The 24,029-nt window shown below is 41.1% G+C and overlaps 1 protein-coding gene across 4 annotated transcripts; it reads right to left on the bottom strand.

Annotated features, from left to right (window-relative positions):
* Nucleotides 1–125: 125 nt before the first annotated feature.
* On the bottom strand, nt 126–24,029 carry LOC124179936 (cuticlin-4). Of its 4 annotated transcripts, none has more exons than XM_046564815.1 (6): nt 23,807–24,029; nt 13,277–13,357; nt 3,723–4,504; nt 3,057–3,383; nt 2,610–2,931; nt 126–1,694 (listed from the first exon to the last, which is right to left on the bottom strand). In XM_046564815.1, exons 2-6 carry the CDS (start codon nt 13,340–13,342, stop codon nt 1,299–1,301), a joined length of 1,893 nt encoding a protein of 630 aa, XP_046420771.1. In that variant the 5' UTR covers nt 13,343–13,357; nt 23,807–24,029; the 3' UTR covers nt 126–1,298. The 4 variants fall into 4 exon arrangements, with proteins under 4 accessions (XP_046420771.1, XP_046420772.1, XP_046420773.1 ...); XM_046564816.1 differs by lacking the exon at nt 23,807–24,029 and adding an exon at nt 14,080–14,208; XM_046564817.1 differs by lacking the exon at nt 23,807–24,029 and adding an exon at nt 13,720–13,904.

Raw genomic sequence — 24,029 nt, 5'->3', positions numbered from 1 at the left:
TTGCCCTTTACGCCTGCCAACCCAAGTTGCAGCACTGTGTCTCGGTAGAATAAATGAACAGGAGCAAAACTTCAAGGGTAAGGGTGAGGTTACGGATGTAAGAAAAAATCAACAAAACGAAAGAGTTATATAAATAAAATTACCGTATAATTAATTAATGATTATCAAACATAATATTAATTATGTATATAAGACAATTTTTGTGTGCTCAAGACACGTACGTAATACATATTCCCGTGTGGAACGGAAATGGTTTTTTTTTTGCGCCATTTTTTCATTTGCTTCATTCTTTTCCATATACTTATATCGTATTTGTGTATATACTTAAAATTAATATACAGGGTAAAGTTACATACATGTATAGAGACGAAGAAGAAAACCCACAGTTTTGATTGTTTTTCTTCGTTATTTTTTTCACGGATAAATAAGTTAGGGTTAGAGCTTGCTTCTTGTTTAAAGTAACAAGTGAAAAGAATGATCGCGTAACGTTTTATATTTAGTATACATACCGACAGAGTACGTATGGAAAGTAAAATAAATATGTAATATTATCATAAATATAATTATCTTGGTCAGACTGCTGCGGTGACACACCCGCTCGTCTTGCTTGCCAAAGTTTCTCTTACATTAATCTAGCCAGCTATTGACTATATAAGTATACGACAACTTGACAAGGAAAACACGGGCGTAAATAAATGAGGTACGAATGATGACGTAATGTGGATAAGCGTTCAGCTTGAAGAGTAAAGAAAGGAGTGAGCTCACGGTGATCGTCACGAAAGGAAAGGAGGAAAAATATCAAAAGAAGACGTCGGCTGTCATCTCAGAGGGCGTACGACATGTCACGTGTGTATCATTGTCACGCACGATTGTGCATTTTATGTATATGTACAACTCGCCCCTCGAGACGACAGCGAGCACCGTAACGCGAAGTGTGAATTTATAATATATAAATATATACATCTTTATATCGAGCCCCAAATATCACTTATAACTCTCTCCTCATTCGGCCGATCCAACGCGCGTAGCAGCCTCTCGTTAAGAGCCCAATTCCGGCCGGTTACCTCCCCTACAGCCCCTACGGCGGACACTTATCGAGAGGCTACCGTTTTCAAGCACAAATACAGATTCTTACGCTAAGTTAACGTCGACGCAACGATGTTCTCATGATACGAAAACTAACAATGGCCGAGAGCCAGTGTCGTTCGAGAGCGCAGTGGATGGTTTTCGGGGCCCGAAGGGATTCGTTGATCGCTAATCGTTCAATCTTGTGATCGTTTCGTTTCCGCGGCGGATCCTCAGTTCGCGACCTTGACGAATTCCGGGTTGACGTTGCAGTTATCTGCGAATGCTGGATGCACGAAGCCCGGCGACGCGTTTCCGTTCTTCCGGTCCACGGCGCGCACTCTGACGAAGAGGAAGGCTGCCACCAGGGAAGCGACCACCACGACCAATAACAGCATCACCAAGCCGGCAACGAAGCCTGGCAGCGACATGCAGATCGTTTCCGAATCGGTGGTACTCGCGTTCTGTATCACCACCGTCGAGTCGTTGCCCGCGTTCGTTCCAAGCGCAAAGTTCACGTCTCCGGGTGCGACCACCTGGATTATCCTGGATGTGTTAACGTCCGTCATTTCCTGGGCAGCACGTTTGTACACGTGGGAAACACCCAAGTTCACCGTCTGGTAGATGTCCTGCAACATAGCGTCAACGATTTTTCTTACTCGTGGGAATTTCGCAAACGAACCGTTCTAAATTCCGACGTTCCGCAACGTTTTGTAAGAGAATTCTTCGAGAGTAACTGACGACGTTAAAACCGATTCTATCGTTTAGATATCATCGTGACAGCTAAACGTACGGTTTACTTATTCGCCAAATTGAAGCAAGATAGTGAAAATGAAGCTCAACGTACCGTATGAGCTTATATTAAATTATTTAGATTCCGGATTTTGAGTTATATGATACTGATGCTCAGCTTTAAGCGCGTAGCGAAAATGCGGCAAGAGTTACTATATATAACAGTTTCACTCAGGACAGTTTAAATAACCCGTAACTTGTTCAAACTTCTAGAGTTACGAGGCTCCGCCCGAAATGCGTGCATCTGTCTAAAGTGCTCAAGTTTCACTGATTTAGTTTCAAACCGGGAAGATTCCTGCACGTTTTTACGCTTCGTTGCGTGATTTTCAAACTTTGGCGGCAATGCTATGTTATTCACGTTTCTGGTTTTGAAAATTAGTCTATTTTAGTCTAATAGACTAATTATTATTAGTCTATTAGTCTAGTCTAATTTTTCCCAAAATTCTGACCATAATCAAGTCGAATACAAGATTCGACTTATTATTCAAATTTATATTATCGAAATATTTTTATGAATCGACAAATCCTTTTTCACCGTGTATCAAGAATCTCACGTTTAATTCGTTAACTTCTTGATAATCTAGATGAAAATGGAAAGAATTATATCTTTCATAAAGATAACTGAATGCAAAACCATACTTCATCTTATCTAGACGATTTTGTACGTAGGAATAACCTTCTAATCTTCACCTCTAACTAATAATAGTCATTAGTTTATGTAACACTGACCATAAAACAAGCGATAAACTTACAGAGAAATCATCCACATTGGCGTACACATCTCGTCGCCTCCGGGCTCCTCTGAGCTCAGCGGGAAGTCCTTCAACGGACCTCGGGCGACCTCCAAGAGTGGCAAGATTGCCCTCGAGTTCGTCGGGGCCGACGGTTCCTTTCCTCTTGACAGTCTGGTAGGCAGCTGCAGGGTGTCCTGGTAGCGGAGGTGGCGGAAGGTGGATGCGGTCATCCTGCGAATTCTGGGGTGCGCTGCTCGCCGTAGAATCTCCGGGCGTTGAGCTCGGGGACGAAGACGAGGCCTGGGCCTGCGGTGCGGGTACGACGTCGGGACTTGGCTCGCTGCGATCAAAAGATACGAAACGTGAAAAAGAATTCAGCCAAGTAATTTTCTCTTCTCATCATCGATTCTCCACAGGTTCCACCGCCAGAACGCGACCGATGAAAGGCGGCAATGCTTGTCTCACCTGAACGCTCCTGCAGGGCCACTGGGATGCCTCGGGTCCGGATAGGCCGGAGGAACGCCATACTCCGGCACCGGAGGCACTCCATAATCGGAGTTGATCTGGCCTAGACTCTGGGGACCGACAGGCACGCCATATTCCTGGGTGAGGCCGGCTGGTGCTCCGTACTCAAGACCAGGATGACCGCACTTGGGCTCCGGGCAGTTGTACCGGCAGACTTGAATCACGCACTGGAAATGGACGTTCATGCTGTCCGGGAACTTGAACGCTTGGAAGTAGGCGAAACTGACCACGGATGCACTCGGCCCGAAGTTCTTTATCTTTTGGAACCTGGAGATGAATGGTTGTGTACACACTCGTGTCGCGTCGCAACTTTTTTCAACCAGTCTCGTAAGTAATTGTAAGTACGAATGTCTGGTATACAATCATATTACGTTGGTATGTCTGTTCTTTACTCTGATCCCTGTTTTCTTAATAAGTGTCATTTTTGTTGTTTCACTGTGTAAACGCGAGAGGTTACAAAGTAATGCGTGAGAATTTTTGTTCTTCATATCTGAACCCTTACTCCGAAAATTGTCGTTTCTACTGTCTCGCAGTGAGCCCGATTTGTCGTTGTACTTTAATGAATTGCTAGACCGTGACGGAGAATGTTACGAAAGATGCTCTTACCTGGACATAATCTTGGGTCGAACAACGCATCCATACTGATCAACGAGTTGAATCGGAGCCCTCTTGCCGTCGTGAGCCACGCAGTTTCTTACAAGCATGTCGAACTTATTCTCATCATCCTTGATAGCTAGGACCATGGTCATGGTCTGTCCGATCTTGACGATTCCAGATACTTCAGAGGCCCAGGGTCCCTTGCCGACCTGGATCTGCATCCAGCACTGAAGATTGTCGCCGAGGAAGTTGGCCGTGACGGCGTGGAGCATGTCGACTTGGAAGGGCCTGAAGGTGACGGCCTTCTCGTAGAAGTCGTACCACGTGCAGCGGAGCTTGCGGGCCTGATCCCAGACCTCCTGGACGTAGTGGTCGTACTGGATAATTATCGTGTTCTCGACGTAGCTGCCCGAGGGCGTCGGCGCTCCGTAGGCGGCGACGTTGTGATTGGCGGACGAGCTCATGCCGCAGGATTTCAGGTATATCTCGAAGGTCGCGCTGAGGTGACCCGTGCCAGGTTTCAGGTGCACGCACCGAGGGTCCGAGTAGAAGCCCTTGCTGAATATCATCCCGTAGAACGGCCTGTCGAACTCGATGTTGACCCGCATGTGCGTCTTCTCGCACTGTACCTGGAGGTGCTTTATCTGCGGCGTGTCCGGCGACGCCAGGGGCCAGTTCTCTTCCGCCGCGTGGGACTGCGGGGGCCCATATTGCGCCGGGGGACCATAAACCGATCTGTGCTCAAGGGGAAGAGCGCTGCTATCGACGAGGGGTGCTTCGCACCTCACGCTCTGGAAAACAAACGTATCCACGTCTTGAAAATACACCCTAACTTTGGTTCGCGTGAATTTTTTCGCGTCAAAGTACTTGAGGAAATGCTTTTTTCCGCTAAAGAACAAATTCTTTTTTTTTTTCATCACCACAGTTTTTCATTTCTCGACCTTGCAGGGACCGATGTAATAACTCTCCAAATTTACCGGCCGCACATCCGGTGCTGTGGAAATACCTCGCAAGTACCGAGTACTCGGACATGCCTATCTTTCTAGGTGAGGCATGAGGACAAGCTTGAGCAACACGTGTTTGTATCGCGGTGGCGAAACGAACCCGGCGTAACGGACGCACGCGTTATGACCAAGTGTCTTCTGGTTGACCTGTTCGAGTCTTGCCGCACCGAGTTCGAGCTTCGGTCAAACGTTATACCTTGGAATCGTTCTTCTTTCTTTTTTTGTTATTTTCTTTTTTCTTTCTTACTTTGTCTTCATCAAAATAGCCGCTTCAAAAGCAGACCCAACGCAACGGTACCGCGCAGAGCCGGTATTACGAGAAATACAATGAACGAATGAATTCCTCCGATAATAAAAAACGAAACGTCAAGTTCACTGTACATAAGCGGCAGTTTAAGATACTAAATCTGTTTTTTCGCTGATTTGTCACGAAGAAATCTGCAATAGCTAGACTTAAAATTGGCACGGAAGATTCGCATCGATACTTGTAATGAAAAACGATTATTTGTTTGAACTCATGTCATTTCAACACTTGTGTTTATAAATTCTCAGCTAAACCGATGAACCGAATTACTTTTCTGATTCAATGCATGGCTAAGGACGAACCTATCTTGACAATTCAATATTCCGTCGTCGGTAAAAGCAAAAAAGTGGGAGTTAGTACAGTAAGGATTGAGACGTCGCTGTATAGCGCGCATACTGAATGCTAGATGGATGGATAACTTCAGAGTTATCTGTTACGTTAACCCAGAATGCGGTTTATAGCCTAGGGCGATAGGCGCGCGAGTCACGAAGAAGCCCCATGAAGACCGTCCGACTAGACGCCGGCAGTGTTTTCCTATACACGGGGCCGTCCGATTATCTCAATTCGGTATAGTAATTTTTTTGCCCGAGGTAACTCTCAAATTAACCTAATTCATCGATTCTAACCGAACTTTATAATTCGGTTGAAACGGTTTTCTGCCTGTAATTCGAAGCGACTTCTCCGTAATAAAAATTTATTCACAAATGGTTGTAGTTTTAGTATCCGTGTCTTTGACGAAAAATAATTAATTATAAAAGAAAAAAAAAAAATTGTAAAAATATTTTCTTGTCTATGAACTCTCTTTGGGTTTTTAACGAAATTTCGATCAGTATTTGCTGTGCCAATTTTTTATGAGAAACTGATGAGACATGCACGTTTGATTCGAAGTTCCTGCTTTATGAATTGGATTTTCAAGATCGATCATTCAATTCGTTAAACGTGTCAAATCGAATTGGATGTTCCAATATAGCCGGTGGCGCATAAATTTGGAAACCGAAGTGGTCGATGAGCGACGAAAGTTTCGCGGTGAGCGGCGCTTACTGGCGCAACTGGAAAGATCGTTTATAATCTCAACTGCGAGAGATTAGAGCGAGCGTATCCATCTGCCTGCGGCGTCGCAAACTATTGAATACATATTCATAAATTGCGTGTGTTCGTTAATTTCAAGAGACGACTGGTAACGCAGTATTAACTGTTTCTTACACCTGTTTTACTGTAAGGTAGATCCGAGTGTTCGTTACGCTGCAGCAATGACCTTCTTATCGTACACGTTCGATTTTTCAAAACGTTGTTTGAATCTGTGACACACGACCAAAAGTCCGGTAATGAAAAACGGCAGCTTGATTACGGGATTTATAAATTCGTAAATTGAACCTTGAACCGCGAATGGAAATGATTCTTGATACAATGTCTTGCCAATCGGTAGTCTCCGGATAAAATTCCTTAGGATAAAAAGACACGTAATTAGAGAGTAAAAAACTGTTTTCCGAATACTCATGAGCGACCAGACCCCTCAACTGTACGGATATCGGCATCCTCGTGGATCTGATCATTCGCACAGTGAATTACCGCGAGAGAGGATATAATTTTGGATAATTAACATAATCGGTTCGGAACGCGCGAGGCGAGGATCAACGACGAGAGATGTACAGCTAGGCGAAACCGTTCGCATCCGATCTCCGATCCTTATCCGAAATGTTATTGCAAATCGGTTGTAAGATCGGATCGAGAGAAACGGGAGTCGGCGAGCGAGCGAGTTGACTGTCAAAAGTAGTAAAGTAAACAAGGTGCGATCACGCGCTATGAGCATAACTGTACTCAATTACTTTTGGGCATCGTTTTAAAACCTGGTCCGGCCACTTCTCGTCTTTTTAACACCACACACGTCGTTCGTCACTCCGACTCGCCGGCATGTTCATCGTGGATTATACACGCACCAGTTATTAGAAATACACCTTCTCCGGTCGGGCACGCTTTTGCTCCCCCGGTCAGAACCTCTGCCCCTCCGAATTTCTCGCGCTTATCGGGGGTCGTTTGCATCTCGAACTCGCCACGGACTCGGTAATTCTCGAAACCACTTCCCGCGATACGCGGATTGCTCCAAAACACGATACTTGTTATGCCGCTTTTTCATGTGAAATTAATTCCAACCGGTGTGGTTGAAATTTTGCTCGCCGTAAACCGCGATGAAGCATGGAACTTCTAGCTTTTCCGACATTCGAATTGTTATTGATTGTTCCAACTCGGTACGTTTCGAAAAATTTTCAAGAAACTTTTCAAGATTTATGTTCCTTACAATTTTTTACCAATCCGAGGAACCAAGTCAGAAAAGATAATTGTGACGTAACTGAATCGGTATATCTATTCTGTCAAAATTAGTCTTATGTATTTAGCTTGATTTATTCAAAACGCATGTCTTTTTATAGGATTATTTCTAGTTTGTCAGACAATTTTGAGTTCAATAATATCAGGAATTATAAAACTGAAATTTTTGTTCTTCGTGTATAGGCATTTTCTTTTAGTACAAAAGTTGGTTCTCTTTTTTTTTACGTCGCTGCTTTAACTCTGAAACGCATCGACATTTTTCAAATAACATTTTTTCTCAGGTTGTTACTCATTTGCCAATTTTTTTTAAGCTTGAAAAACGTCCATTTCGAATATTCACATTTCGGAAAAATGTTCCAACAGTTCTGTGTTAAACAACGATAAAATCCATATCAAATCTTTTATACAAATGCTGTCAATTTTTTGATTTGCTGAACCAATTGAAGTACATTTCATTCAATAAATAGAGCAAAATTAATCCATCCCGCAATTTTGGAAATACGTGTGAGTTTTTTTGAATAATGTTTTCAAAAGAAAGTGGTATAAAAAATTGTGCCACCAAACGGGAAAAAAATTATTCACGAATAATTTGAAATTGAAGATATGAATTTGAGATCGACTATTAAAGTAATCAGGTGAATTAATTGCTCCGACCAACTCCTTGCAAGAATACTAATTATATAGTTATATTTCATCACTGTGTGAAAAATATTCTAATTCATTGTAATTATTTTAAATTAAACTTGATTGTAATCGAAGTATTTTACTAAACAAAACGATTCTCAAAACCGAATATGCAGATCAATACGCAACTAAATTATTTTTTCCTTCAAAAACGCTTTAAAATTATTTTCATCCGACATAAAATTCTTCCATTATAGTACTCGGCAAAGCCAATTAAAGCATTCAGGTTTCAAACTGATATAACAGCGTTCGAGTGGGCAAAATGTGTAAAACAAAAAGGCAAATTTTTTCTACGGTGCAGGTCACGGCGCTTATGCATCACCGAGAACGCGCGAAGAGGACGGGAATTAGAAAAGACGGCGCAAGCAAATCGATGTACCGGGTGGGTAGAAGCAGAACAAATTGCCACACCGCCTGGGACAATGGAAATCGTCAGAGTGTTTGGGCCAGCCTTAGCTCCGGTTTGATTTCACTTTTCCATTGTCGCTTATCCCGTGACCGGCAAACCGAGGCGGGCAACGAACACGCGGACACTTTCACTCACTCGGCGACGATTCCGGAGACACCTCTTCACCAGTTGTACAGTAATTGTTCTCGGTAAAAGCGCGCGATAATACGGGCTGATAAGGCCCTCTTGGCCCCCCGTCACTTCGTCTCGCGGTTAGAAAGCGAGCCGCCTCGCATCCGGCTCGACGACCGTTCGGGTTAAATTTGAGAAAATCCTGGCGAGAAATTTTATCATAATTTTTTGTACGACCGGTTTTTATAATGCGCTTTTTTCCTTAATCGTTATTTCGGGAGTTTTCGGTGAAAATCACCGATCAGCGTCGGCAGATAGGCAACTGAAATGGCAGAACATACGTAAGATTTAGCTCCGATTTTATCTAAGATTTCTTCGAGGTTTGTTATCTCAGTGAACTCGAAGAGAAAAATTTTTTTATTTTTTTTTGTCTACAAAATTTATTAATTCCTCTGCCTTCACACCAGTGACGTCCACAATGTTACACGAAACACGTCACTCGGTGTTCAAGAAATTAAAGATCTTATGAGTGACTTAGTAGCGAATTTCGTCTTGAATCACAATGCAATCCGGAAGGAAATTCTGATAAACTGTTACGATAGTGAAAGAACTTTTTAAATTTACAGAAAAATTCTACGAGTCTTGAGATAATAGACTTGAATAGTACTGCTGTTGGTCAGATTTTGCGAGCAGAGGTTATTAACAGAAATCTATATTCTCAATTGACTGTTTTTGAATAACTGCTCTAGTTGATCAGAACGTTGCATGTGATTTTCTGAAGATTTTGTCAACTAACGAAGTGCAGAATTTATTGAACAGAAACCATTCTATAATCAGAAAAAAACGCAAGACTTGGCAAAATTCAAAATTCTGTGTAATCGAAACGTTGGAAAACCAAATATGCTGAAATCAAGTTCCAGAAAAATTGGCGAAAGACATGGCTGAGTTGAATTTCAACACAATTTCGAAGATTCTATTTTCAAAAATTGGGTTACTTGCTAAAAACAAAACAAAAAAAAAAAAATGATTGAACAGTCATATGAAAATTTAATAACCGGACGCTCTTTTTCAATTGATTTATAGTAAAAAGCAAAAAAAAAATCAACAAATGACAAGGCTGTTCCAATTCGGCTGCATCTCGCATATATGCCACTCGTTTCAAATGTACGATGAAGGTAATTGCTCATTTGTCGGGGCAAAGAACGCGTGACGGCATTAAGTAGAACGCGTTTCATGAATGTAGGAAGTAAAGTTTCACGAAGAAACTCTTGAGCGCCTGTAACGTCAATTCTACTTCTCTCACAAAAATATTTTATACTATCTCATTTTCTTTTCGCCGTCTGGCTTACTGCAGCTTATTGTGAGGTGCGTTTTGATGGGAATATTAATGGATACGCTTCAAACCAACTATGAATAATTAACAATGGGAATTGTCGGTTTAATTTGACGGTTTAGCAAATTCATATCCCGCCGTGATTTCTGATTTGATCCACATTTTTTTATAATTTTTTCCCAACTCCGAAACCCACACATACTCCATTCCATTTTTTTTTTTTACTTGTCCAAGCATTATGTGTTCATAAATGATTTAGGTACATGAAGATGAAAATTCTATATCAGTTAATAATATTGCAGGGCTTTTTTGAAAAACTGATCAAATTTTTTTCTCGTTATTATTGCAGCAATTTAAACCAGTGAAAGAAATTAATAAACGAAGTATATCAAACGATTTTTAGTTATGATCCGTAATTTTCATAATAAATTAAACCAAATTTTAACCGATTTCTCTCAGAAATACTTACATCAACAATTAGTGAATGTCTAAAAAATCGTCAAATCCAAGTTACTGCAATGTTCAATTGAATAAATTTGTCGAAATTGACTGTATAAATGAATGAAACAAAGAATTCTGAATTATCATTACTTAGTACAGGATTGTTTCAAAAAACCAGCCTAGGCTTACGTTAGCCTCGAACATAGTTGCGAATGAAAAAAATCCGTAACAAAATATTGACGGACTTTTCGGGAAAGTTTCAACCGTGACACAAATGATCAGGGGTTAAATCCGAGACAGCCAAACTTGAACAAAACTCGCGTGCTCTGGAATGGCCTATATATTCTAAACGCAAATTTCTGTAACGGAACAAAACACAGAGGATAATGCAAACGGTATATTGGCGTTTTGAATCGAGCCACTGCACGGTGCGTAATTAAATCGAAGTATATACGTGTAATAATTGAGCTGAGACCAACGAGGTTCCATTCAGCAACTCGTTATACATGTTGCCTGAAGTCGAGTCTAAGATGAGTCGTGAGAATTAGGCTGGGAATAAATCCGGTAACCTCGCCAAGTACGCTACGGCTATGGAATCGTGCCCACCTCAACTGGCAGGGCGCGTTCTAGACTCACTTATTGTGGGTTACGGCTAACTATCCGCCTTTTAATTCACCATTGAACTAGTTTGCCGGTTTATTTATACACCTGGCAATGAGCAAGACTCCCCAGTCCAAAACAGCGACCCAAAAATCCATTCAACGCGCAGCGGTTGACAATTTTTTGAATTTGTTTCATCAATAATTTTCAAATTCCTGCAAGTCTCGATGGATGAATGAATTAAAAATTATTTTTTTTCGACTGTTCTGTTAAGGAGCCTGTTTGGCCAAAAATTTATACTTTTCAATAATTTTTTCACGACATAGTTGAAGATTTAGTATTTATCAACTTATTATATCACTAAGCTACGAAGATCTCTTTACAGATATCGATGCTTCGTTTTACATCGCTTCACAATTGTTAAAAATTAAGGAGAATGATTTTATTTCGTTTTAAAATTGCTCATTTTATTTAAAAGACAAAACTAAATTTACAAATTCTAAAGCTTAACGTTTCAGTATATTTTCGTTTTTTTTTTTTTTTTTTTTGAGGAAATTTCGGAGCTTACAAATATAATAATTTAAATAATACTCTACGCACGACTGTCTCCTAATGAAATTAATAAGAATTATGAATTTTTGGTCAAACAAGCCTCCGTAAGAGAAATGAAACAAGATGCAGCTGAGATGGATGACTGAGTGACTGACCTACCAGCGGGTCCTTTTTAAAAACGGTTTTCCGAATCCCACCTTGTTGCCCGGAAGCCGGAGATTAGGATCGGAAGAAAATGTGAGGTGGAGACCAGCTGTGACTCGAATGTGAGAAAAAACTTGAAGAATATCTCCATCGGCCAGAAAAAGGTGAAAGAGCGAAAAGAATCGGGGCTACAGGTGTTTCTTTCTTTTTCCGCTCTTCTTGCGATGTTCCGGGAAAACGATTCTCGAAAAGCATCTGTTGTTTTCCAATTTTCATAATCGCTCGGGGACGCGAAAAAAGTTTCCCGAAGTCCCTTCGCCTCGAGGAGAGAAACTCAAACCCTCCGGCAAACTCGACACTCGCAGGATCTCAGCGCGTGACTTGACTCCGAAACACTATCGGCTTAAATCAAATCCAAATCGCCTAATGGACCGTGTAGGAATTCTCCTGAATAATTTTCTCGCATTACATTATCAGCCGATTTGGTAATTCTCTTAGTAAGAACAAAAAAAAAAAAGAATTGAAACCGTTTATTTAAAAATTATTCTAAGTATAGTATCACGATTTTCAGAGAATTTTTACATTTTATGACATTTTTACATTGTATGACTTTCTGTGTAATGCTCTAGAGTTGTCAAGTTACTAAAGAAATTTTCTCTGTGATTTCACTGAATGGCTCTGGAACTTTTTGCAGTTTTACTTTTCGTCATTACCTTCCAATTTAATCCTTCAATTCAATTTCTACGTTATGTCAGAAATGTATAATCGATTTCGAGTCTAACCCACACAAGAATCTAGCGTAAAGTTCAATTGAAAGTGGTTAAAGATATTTTTCCGAGCAGTAAATTTTTCTAATCTTGTATGTTGCATATTATTCTTGCGTTCAAGTTATCGTTATCTTAAAGTACAGGATAACCGAAAACTGTTGCGACATAGAAATATAAAATCTCGTGTCATGTCTGAAAAAACATTCGAAACAAAGTTTCGAGAAAAATGCATGGCCAATTAAAGAAACTCGAAAAATTGACACAAACAACTCAGACTCCCGATAACTTTCCGCCTTCAAGGGATCCAAGCTTTTGGAACTCGCATAGCGATCTTCAAGTAAAAAAGTATCGTATGACACGAGGTAGTCGAAGCGAGAAGTTACGGAGATTCAATGAAAATTGCCTGAACGGCGAGAAGAGCGAACTAGTGAGCGAGATTCTTCGTCGATCATCAGGGCGATGAACAAGGCGTGATTATCCGGATAAAGCAAAGCCAAGTCAGAACCGGCGTAAATTTCTCGGGAAAGAAAGCTACACCGGTGATCGAGAAACGCGCGATCGTCGCCGGGATCGCAAGTTCGACTAGTCCCCGCGTCAAGGCGCGGGTTCTCATTCATTCGGACGGTTCCGTCCGTGCCGGGCAAAGCCTGGAATCAGGCCCCGACTTGAAAGTGCATAGAGCAAAGCCGAAGGAGGGCGCTGCTGCGTCCGGCGTGGCGGTCTGACCTACAATCTTCGCTGCGTCGAGTGGAGGCGACGTACGGCGGGCATCGGGGTACGAATTTTAATCGCGGCTAGGTAACGAAGTCGGATATTACGGCAAAGAGGCGCCAAGTCCCGGAGAAAAGGGCCCCGCGGGACGGCCGTATTTTCAAGTCATCATACTTACAGCAAACAGAAGTGGCAGAAGAAGAGACAGTGCTGTCTTCCGTATGGACCGCCGCGTCCTGTCCATCGTGTACACGTCTGTCTATAACGAGAAAATAAATGATAAAAACTTAAAAAATTGAGTCGTTACGGTTGGCTTGGTAAAAGGTTTTGAATATTAACTAAAATCAATCAACGATTCGTTCATGCATTCGTGTTTTTCATTCGGCAAACTTGAGGTGAAACAGATCGCCGAGAGACTTGCGATTCGTTGACAGCAACGATTTGTGAATTCGAAAGTACGTATCAAAAATCGTCCGTTCCTCTGCGTATGAGTTCTTCGTAAAACGGTATTTTTTAAACGCTTCGGAATTCCCGAATTAATTAATCTGAACAACGTTGGGTGATATTTGAACGATGGAAATGACGAGTGACGAGCGAATAATGAGAGTAATTTTCACAAACTGTCTGGATAAATATGGTCCACTTGGAAACGAACTTCCGTCCAAAGTCGAACGTATCTTCGTCCGTAGTCCGTCGTCTGTGCGTGCAGTCAATGTGTCCACTCACTGCGATGCGGGGGTTACAGAGAAGGAAAAGGGGTGGCGGAAGGAAGCCGGTTAAAATTATTCCAAAATACAAAAGACCAAAACAAAAACCAAAAAAAGAAAAACAAAAAAATTAGACGAGATATTCGTGCTGATTGTTTTGTTTATTTGTATACAGATTTTTTTTTTTGTTTTTTCACTGAACTGTATTAACGTGCGTGTGTTGTTAATTTACATAAGACAATGAAGTTTACTGTATTTTGAACACGATACTTGCACTTTTGATAGATACGTATCACTAATTTTTAGCGTTCATCGAGTCAAGCGCGCGTTGATTCAGGGCCCAGAAGGGGACTAAGGCCCAAAGTGGCTTTCTTGACCGCCGGGAAGTGACTGAACGGCGAAGAGGCGCGAAGTGCAGCTTCGAGGCATGTCCCAGTGACCTACTGTCGGGCCCCTTCCTCCCCCCCCCCCCCCCCCCCCCTCTATCGCCTCGTGTATACCTGTGCCATCGCCGCGCGCGTCTCGCGATGCTACAGGTGAAAGACGTCGCGGGCCCGCGATCAAGCGGGCCCGTCTTTCTCCGGGTAATGAGAGGTGCGCCACCTAGCGCGTGTTATACCCATCATAATGAGGTTGCCGATCGTGAGCCAAAAATCAACACCTTTTTCTCATTTTATAAAGATATAACCGCGCGTTGAGGATTTGTTAAATTATTGTGGTGGTAAATCGTGAAGACATCTTCAAAAACGCAAACATAGAACGTACTAGAATTGTAGTTGTTATATCGATAGGTATTTCATTTTAAACCACTTGAAAATTGTTTTAAAAAATATAGTAGATTTGTTCAATTTTATTCTACCGCGGCTTATTTCTTTCAGTAGACTAATTTGTACAATTCCTTCGAACACTTTCTGCTCATCAATTCGACATAGTTAAATATTGAATTTTACAACGTCGCACCGATGTGGATTATGATTAATAAGTGGCGATGTTGAATTGAATACTGAGAAAAAATCGAAAATATGTTTCAGTGACTTTGTAGAAAATAGTATACCGAATGAAATGAGCTACTATAGAGTGAAATTGAACAAATCTATGTACACTTTTTTTTACCGTTTCGACGCGATTTGAAATGAGGCATCGATATCTAATCCAACGAGTGTTTGTTTTATTCCTGTACATCCGCCTGTTGAATATATATGTATATATATACTTGACACTGTGAATACTTATTTTGGTTTCGGCTCATCACGACTGAGTGAATACCATTCCTATTTCAATCTGTGCCTCGAGTCACTTTCGGGTCTCGAAGCACGGTATAATGCACCTACTTGCAGGCTCTCAGAAAATCTGTTCGATACGTCTCTAGCTGAATCTACTAGGTCGAGTATAAGCAGATATCTCTCAAAGGACAGATGCGGGTAACATAGAAAACGGGTGCTTGGTGCTTTATTCGAACGTTTTCTTTACATCCTGTCTGAAAAGTCCTTTTGACGCTTGTCAACTTTCTTCAATTATCAGATTAAGCGGAATCAGTTTGTGCGGAAATTTGGTGATAGAAATACCGGCATTCCGATAAGACACACACATTTTTCGCTAAATCCATTTCACTTTATTTTCTCAGGTCGAATTGCATGGTGCAAAATCATTGAGGTTATTCGAAGTAAATATAAGAAAATGATTTTTCATTCGTTATAGTAGAATATTGATAAAAAGTCTGTTTATTTCATTTGAATAAATGCGTTAGTACGTATTTTTTCGAATCACGTGCTTACGTTGTGGTAAAGGATCTACACATTTTGATATACCCTAGGTGTTCTACTGAATAATTAAAGGATATGAAAATTTCATGAAATCGTAAGACATTTCTCAGAAATATCGTTACGTAATCAGCGTGCGCAACGCGTACAGTACAGAATGCATAAATGCGAGTACTTATCGTGGGTGAAAACGAACTGACCCACATTCTCACCCGCATATGTGCGACCATATCGCGCAATTATTGAACCCACTAACCGACCCAACGACCACCCAAGGCGGAAGCAGAGCTTTTACGCAGAGAGCTTATGCTCAGATAACGTTAAAAATGTGGAACGTGAAAGTGTCTAGAAACAGATTTCAGACGGCGAAATGAATAACGGCGGTCTGAATCCTGATTCGAGTTATCAGGGGAATATTTATGCCTCGTTGTGTCAACATTGCTAATTTTATTTAACATTTTTTCCGCGAATTTCGATCGGTTAATATATTGACAAGAGACAATAACCGATTTTCAAACAACTTTATAGGATCTCAGAAAAATAGAGGAGTGTATTTTCGAAAAATCCAAATTAATACTGACGTTCTCGAGGCTTGAAATTTTTAACAAATAAGGCAATCGGTACACTTTCTCATCTACAGCTGCTTGAATATCGAGTGCCTAAATCCGAAGTTACGGTCCGTAAAAAACCGTCAAAACAGGCCAATTCAGACATGTGCCCTCAAGGTATGACTGGCTTCAACGGCTCTTATATCTTCGCGGTAAATCATTAATGCGAACAAGTTTCTTAATGTGACAAGTTGGTTTTTTTCTTCCACGCTGCGTGTATATTTCTTTTCTTTTCTTCCTCGTCATTATTTACACGTCGTGTGTTCCGTTCGGTATTCTTGTAACTATTTTTCCTGCATTCGTATTACGTCTACGTTTTTACAGAATTTATACAAGTTAAGAATGGCGGTTTTATATCCAAGTCAAGCGTTTGAAAAATTTTGGGTGTTGAAATTTTTTTTAAATCCTGCAGCGGGGCGAAGGCCGATCGGCCAGCGATACAAGGGTGGCGTCTGGGAATGCCAGCGTAATCCTTTTTATCCGTTTTTACCTGACCGAGAGAACAGCCGCCCCCGTAGCGCACCCTTATGCCCCCGTCTTTAACTGCGGCCCAAATCTAAACCGGCCCAAAAAAATTGCCCCTGTCCTCTCTCTCTCTCTCTCTTTCTCCCTCTCTCTCTCTCTTTCTCATCGGCATTCCGGATCCCCGACCTGCCCCGCAGTCTCTCACGAGATGAACCAACAGCGGACAGGATTCGGGCAAATAAAATACCGGGATCTAAGAGGGGCGAAAGTGGGCCCAAGGCCCAGTCGTCGGCTCCAGGTGGTGGTCCGGGTTTTATCCGAAACGGTGAGACTCCTTTGAAGAAAATCCTGGGCCCTGGTTAAATTCAGGATTACGTGAGATTTTTCACGGGGTCCGATTCCCCCGAAGTTTCGGGCCCAAAGCGACGGAAATTCTCGCGGCGTTATTTGCGAGAGCACTTTGCGGTAGGACAAATATTTCCGCTGGACGCGGAAGTCCCGCTTGCCGGGTCAAACTTGCAGATCCGAGATTAAGGAACTAGTCGAGGAGCGGCGGGGAGGAGGGGAAGAAATCACCGACGGCGAGGGGGTAAAGTAAATATAAAAATTCAGCCAGAATTACTCCGCAAAAAGACGCGTAATCAGGCCCAGCGATCGGGTAGCTGGATCTGCCGACAACCTTGCATTTTTATTCGAATATTCGCGACTCGTCCGACCAGCTGAGTCGCAAACGGCGTTGACCCGCCAAATGGATCAGCCTTTTTCATATATCGCGAGAATTGAGTAACGCGTCGACTCGCGCTTACCGGTTATTTAACACGTTACGTCTTGAAAAAATTCTGCATTTTCTTTTGCTTTTTTCGATGCGTTGTTATTTTTCGTCGTAAAAAACGAAATTACCGTCGATTGAGAGTGAAAGAATTTATTTGATAAAAATATGCATATTTTAACAAACTTATACGTAATTGTTTCACTTGAGAAATTTCAAAATCACTAGAAAGCAAAAATTCCCCGACCTTCACATTGGTAAATCAAATTTCAGTTGCGCTCCTAAGCCATGTGAAGATATTTACATTTGTTATGTAGTTTAAGCCTGAATTCAGTCCAAATATATAGTCCAAGTCGTCGCGAACTTATTCTCGGGATTTCTCCCGCAGGATACCTTCGATTAACAATTCAAAACCCTCCGACGCCTGCAGCCGAGGGACACTTGCGCAACGGAATTGAGACGTTGACCCTTTTAAATTTCTTTTCTACTTGTCACCGCTGTTAGAAAAAGGCGCTTAATCATCGAACGCCACGGGCGAAATTCTCACGGGAAGAAGGCTCGCGAATGGAGAGTTCATTCATGGTAATTATGCCGAAATTGGCACCGAAGGCGCTTTAATTAAATTAGCCAAAATGGGAACAATATAAAAAAGAAAGATGTGGTCGAGTAGCTTTGCCGTCATTTACAAGACGGAAATAAGAAACGGTGAATTTGTAGATGGTAGAATATTGCATCAGAAATATTTTCGAAATATCTGATTAATTCTTGCGTCAATATTAATAACTTGAAAAATGGCGTTAGGGATTTTTTTAATGACAATCTTAGTGCTAAATGTGTCTTAGATTTTTGATCGCAAAGCTGAAAAAAAAAAAATACTCATCGGTAAATTGTTTGAACAAATTTCGAATCTTTCGATAAGTAATCATCCATTTTGTTTATGCTTTAATTTTTCATGGAAATTGAGCCAGGTTTAGGAATTAGACTATTTTTATTTCCTATAAGATATCATTCCGCATGAAAACGTTATAATTTTATCTTGCCAATATCAGCGATCCGCTAAAAATGATTAATCGGTAATTTTTTCACACACAAAAAAAAATTTGTAATCGAAATGTGAATCCCAAAATTTTCGAGAAAGATATCATAAGATTAGTAAAATGATAAGAACGGACGGAATTTCATACTTTTTTGCAAAACGTAGAGTATTTTACAATGCCAAAAAACAAAGCAAAGAACAATCGTCCAGCATACGGTAGTAAGATTGTTCTCATTTTCGTGATAGGTATCATCGCGCCTGAGTTGCCGTCCAGCAACAAGTTGTTCCTTTTCGCCCTCCGGCAGGATTACAAAGTATGCGTACAAAGATCGGTTCAATATAATCTCCATATCGAGTTGGCGCCATGCCCTAATCGCGACTGTCCGTCGAGCAGTTGGGCAATAATTAAAACGGCATATAGCCGGTGCGTAATGTACAATCCATAAAAGCGTGGAGCTCACGAGCAGCTCGCACTCGTCGAGATATCTGGGCCGGATTCGATCGTTAAATATGGTGAGGAAACGAGAATGAGGATCAACGAGAAGGCGCTGAAGAAATGACCGGGAGAAAGCGTACCGAAATCCTCCTCGTGCATCGGGTTTCGGATCGGCTTCGAGTACGCAGAGTCACGCACTAATCGAGGCTGGGACCGTCGGGCCCAAATCTGACGAATGTGTGAACGTTACGGGCGGCTAATCGTACAAGCTGTGGATGCAGGTATCTAAGCTCGGCAAGTCGAAGACCGAATTTTTCTTGCTACCAGCTCGTGGATAACTTTCGAAAGCATCGCCGACATGTCGGGTTTCTGTGTCGGTTTCGCTCCCCCCGTTTAAAACCAACGACACGGATTACACGCCGTGTCTGCATTGTGTGCCGCGTTCGATGCAGCTCGAAAGGACATTGTTACATTATTGAAATTTTCCTAAAAGTTAGCCACGAAGTTTAAATGGAACGAAGTTCTTGAAGAATTAATTGGGTTTGCATACATTGGGCTGTTTCAGATCGGGGCATTTTTTTTTTTTTTTTTTCTTACAGATTGGGGCATACGCCTTAATTGTTGCCTAATTAAAAAGGTGCCTCATATACTACATTACTTTTTCCCATTCGAACAACTTTTTGGGATTTATACTTGTTCCAGCTTCTGCACAAAATTTTCGGAAATAACTCCCATATAGTACGGTTTGGCAGTTGGACTGGCTTTGTTCTCAATGTGAATAATAACATGTTTGATTTCATGGATGTTGGAAGGTCGAGTTCGGTCCACCATTTTGAACGAAACTAAAAAGAGTCATTATCGTTTTTGAAGATAGTTTAATCATTTAGACGGTCGTCTACGTCTTATAAATGAGGAAAAGTAAAAAGTGATACCCAAGACTGAGAATTTTGAATTGAATTGCATTTTCAGTCTTCAAGAATTATGGAAACGTCAGTATCGGTTTGGCACGCCGTTCAAGTCTGATTTGATTTGATACCCTAGTCGAAAATTCTTTGTTAAAGAGTGATTAAATAAACCACATTTTTTTAAAGTTGTATTTTTCAACATTCTTCGCGTATAGGAAAAATCATATGACTATGCTATAGTTATAAAATAATCTTGGATACGAATTTGATAGAAAAAGAGTAAAAATTTTCATCAAGTAATATTAAATATGTATACTTCCAAGAAATCGATTCAGCAACTGTATAAAATGAACGGATCTTGTTATCTTTAAAAAGAAAAACGACATATCAGGTTCCTCAAAATCTTTACACTGGATTCATTTGAGAACAGGAGAGTAAAAAATGATCTCAATTTCACATCTTCATCGTTTGAATTTTTCGTTCTTCGTTCGCCTTTTATTTATCCTGATTAAAAAAGCGTCGGACTTGTAGATTTCGGATGCCCAAGCTTTGCGTAATATTACATATCCAGAACAGTTTTCTCAACGTCAGATTAAATTCCAAACGTTACACGTGCAGTTTGCGAAATCGATCGTTAGATAGCATCAAACAACCAGGCACTCTCTTTGCGAATCTGTCTATACAAGGCACGCAGTCATGTAGTCAGCCCGTTATATCTCACCTTGCTGCAAATAAAATCCGTTTCTTCCGTGTAGGAAGCCCAAGACTCCCCCATTCAGCCCTTTGTACCTACTTGGGACAGGTGCACCGTATGACGTGAGGGCACAAAGTCCCGTTAGACTAGCAGCCATATGTCGCATGAAACCCCAAAAAAGATGCACCGTGCCTCGTGCGTCAAGGTGGACGCGTACGGACGCGTGACTTCTTCATTACAACCAGTTGAGTAATGAATATGAGGAAAATAAAGAACATAAGAGAAAGAGAGACGAAGACGTGGAAAGAAATAGGCGTAAGTGTGGGATCAGGCACCGCACGTAACGCCCATTATTCTGAAACTTGTACAGAGAGAGAGAATGTTAGACGATGGTGTCTAGGATGGTTTTTACCGCCATCCATGAGACTCGCGTGCGCGAACAATGCTCGTCGGCTACCAGTTTTTGCTGAACGTAATTTCTAGACTGTTTTAAATCAGGGCAATACTTCTGTTCATTTTGCTCGAACAATGTCTCGGAACGTTGGGTTTTGAGGGAGAAGCACATGGGAAGCACTTTGGGAGAATTATTTGTTGTTCGAAAAAAAGTAACGATGACACATCTTTCCATTAATTGAATACACGACATCGCCCTAATCTGAAACAGTTGCGTGAACCCAAAAGCGTAAGGTACTAATGAATTCCTCCGTAATACCATTTTGGTTTAGAATGATGAAACTAAGAATCCGCGCAGCAGCCTGGGAAATTGGCCACGTCTAATTTAACTCCGCAACTATACGATCGGCGGAACTTTCTCGCGGACTACATTACGATTCGCTTCCACGATATGTGTGTACGGCAGTCGGAGGAAGTTGGAGTTTTTAAAAAAACTCGGCAATATGCTGTTCGCAGTCGGCGTGTACGTAGAATCCATGTTTAATGTAAGGGATATACGCGAAGACCGTAAACGCATAACTCGTCGGCCGGTACGCGTTACAACCGGTTTAGCGTAAGATTCAGAGGCTCGTGACTTCTCTTTGAAATTACTTGGGTATACGAGCTTCATTGAAGCGGTGGTGACGCTGAAGAATAACGGAAAAAGTTACCGCATGGCGTTATTTCGATTGAAAATCACCCGCGCAGGCATTTTCAGCATTGTCTTTTGCCGCCTGGGATCAATCTTATTTCGTTCAATCGATCACCAAAATCAAATGTTGATCAGATCGGATTTTTACTCGGGAGTGAATTTCACGAGCTATTCGTGCAGTTTTCGGCTGCAACAATTGTGCGACGAATCGATAAAACAGGTATAAGACAGGTGTTGGATTTTATTTTAACGCGGTGAAGAGCGTTACTAATTAGAGAAAAAATGGGAGTCACCAGAAGCTGGCTGCAGCCCCCAATTAACGTTGGGACGTGGGATTATCATTTTCAGGTCAAAGTTATATCCGCGCTCAGAGCCGTGAAATGAGTATAATGCCGAGAAGAAGCGGTGAAACTTAGCAGATTGAGCATTCTATTGCGCATGACCGAGCTTGGCGGATTTTCAAACTGACGCGGCTTGTGGAGGTTACGTAGGTAGGTTATGCGAATCTTTTCAGCTTAAGAATATCTGAAATAGTTTACCTATTGATTCGATTAGGCTAAGCAAACTGTTATTGCCAACAGACTGACGACTGATCACTGCTACGAGCCATTCAAACTACATAATTTGAAATACGTCGCTCGAATCGGAAAAGTTTGAGAACTCACGCCTCGTTTTGAGTAAGTTGGCACCCCTGCTTTGCAGACGAAATAATGGCCGGGGTTCGATCTCGTCGACCAATAGAGTTCAATTATTTTGCTTATGCGCAGTCGGTCGCTGAGCCTGTTAAGTTTCACCCAATTCTCTCGGTGTAAGCAGAATTCAATTCCCCTGGACAAGGTGTAAAATTAACAGTCGGTCGACTCAAGCGACTGACAGTCGAGAAAAAATAAAAAAATTAAGTCGTTACGATAAGGGTGAATCGTTCACCGAATAGGCCTCAGAGAAAAGTTGCAGTTTGCCCGGAACTTGGAAATTACGATTTCTGCCTCTCTCTTTGTGTTTCTCCCTCCTCCAGCCGCCTACTGTTTTCTTTTCAGCGCTGCTGTATTCCGGGCACAAGGCGAGCGTAAGGAGAGGAGAGAGAGAGAGAGGAGAAAGGGAGAGAGAAAGAGAACAGACGCTGCTGACACACTGACTCGCTACCCCACATATCAGCTCGGCACTTGACTGCCGTCGAGGGAGAAGGGAGATAACATCCACAATCACGAGTGCAATTTAGCACTCCGATATTACGAAGCCATAAATACCCGTGTATGCACTTTTATTGCTTCGTCGCAATTGATTTTTATCGTCCGGTTAGTTTCGCTAGCCTCATAAATGATCTGCATTACCCGATGAAATTCAGCTTTTTCACCATATTTGGGGTTTTAATTTGGTATCGGTATGAAAAAATTTCATTGCCTAGGTATGTGTGTTAATTCATGTCTCTGTTTGATGAAAATTTTTTTCATTTTTGAATGACAAACTCTTCATAAATTGCGGCCTGAGTTAATAACGATGAACGCCGCAGGTAATACGAAGTCGATTCTTTTCGTGAGAGAAAAATTTTTGTGTGATAGCTAATTACGCGAGTCAAAAGTTGATTCTTTTTTTTTTTTTTTGTTTGTAGTTTTATATTTAAATAAATGAATTTTGATTCCATGCATCGAATAATAACCAAAATTTCAATTATTTCTTACGAAGTTGACTTTTTTCTTTTTTACGTTGATGAGTAAGTCCTTCAAGTTTTTGGTTGATAGCTAATATAGGTGGCAGTATAGAGTGAGCACGATGGGGGATTACGCTTGGGGTTTGATACAAGAAGTCCGTACGAACACATACAAGAGGTACGAAAAAAGTTCAGTTTTGAACTTTGTTTATCAATTCTTTTACCTTTTTAGTTTATTATTAATTATTATTTTTTAACAAAAGTGATTTAAATGCGTAATTGAAGTTTGATTAATTGATATTCACGATAAATGTTTCAGAAATAATATAATTTTTCTTGAAATTCGAAATATCGATCTAGTTTTTACAAAAGCAAACTTTATCTAGTAAAACTATTTTTTCTTTTACCAATTTCGTAGAAGAAATCAAAATTTGAAATCTATAACCCAGACTCAAATTTCGCGTTGACCGGTGTTATTTTTATCTAGTCTCATCACTTTTATCACATTCGTAACACAAAATCCACCGCCAATTTGATGTTAGTAGAAATATCGACGAGATTATGTGATGTTATAAACTTGGAGTAAATTCACGAACCTTTTTTGGAACGGTAGAATAATCCTATGGCACTTGCACACTGTCACTTCCAATAAATATATTTTATATTTTCGGTTTGGAACTTGGTAATCTAGTTTAGGAAAGTATCGCACATACAACGAATTCTCGTTTGGCGAGTTAAAAATATGATATAAATAAATAAATAAATAAATATGTACTATATTATGTTAATGGTAATACAAGTCGCTTGATGCTACTTTGG

This window comes from Neodiprion fabricii, chromosome 4 (genome assembly GCF_021155785.1).
Source record: "Neodiprion fabricii isolate iyNeoFabr1 chromosome 4, iyNeoFabr1.1, whole genome shotgun sequence".
NCBI classification, from domain to species: Eukaryota; Metazoa; Arthropoda; class Insecta; order Hymenoptera; family Diprionidae; genus Neodiprion; species Neodiprion fabricii.
This window is presented reverse-complemented; position numbering and strand designations above follow the sequence as displayed.

Excerpts from the sequence above, each read along its gene's own strand:
- LOC124179936 (XM_046564815.1), bottom strand. The coding sequence starts at position 13,342 with ATGGACAGGACGCGGCGGTCCATACGGAAGACAGCACTGTCTCTTCTT. Across the intron at positions 3,384-3,722 it reads CGACCCAAGATTATGTCCAG|GTTCCAAAAGATAAAGAACT; the intron begins GTAAGAGCATCT and ends ATTCATCTCCAG. Across the intron at positions 1,695-2,609 it reads CCAATGTGGATGATTTCTCT|GACATCTACCAGACGGTGAA; the intron begins GTAAGTTTATCG and ends GCTATGTTGCAG.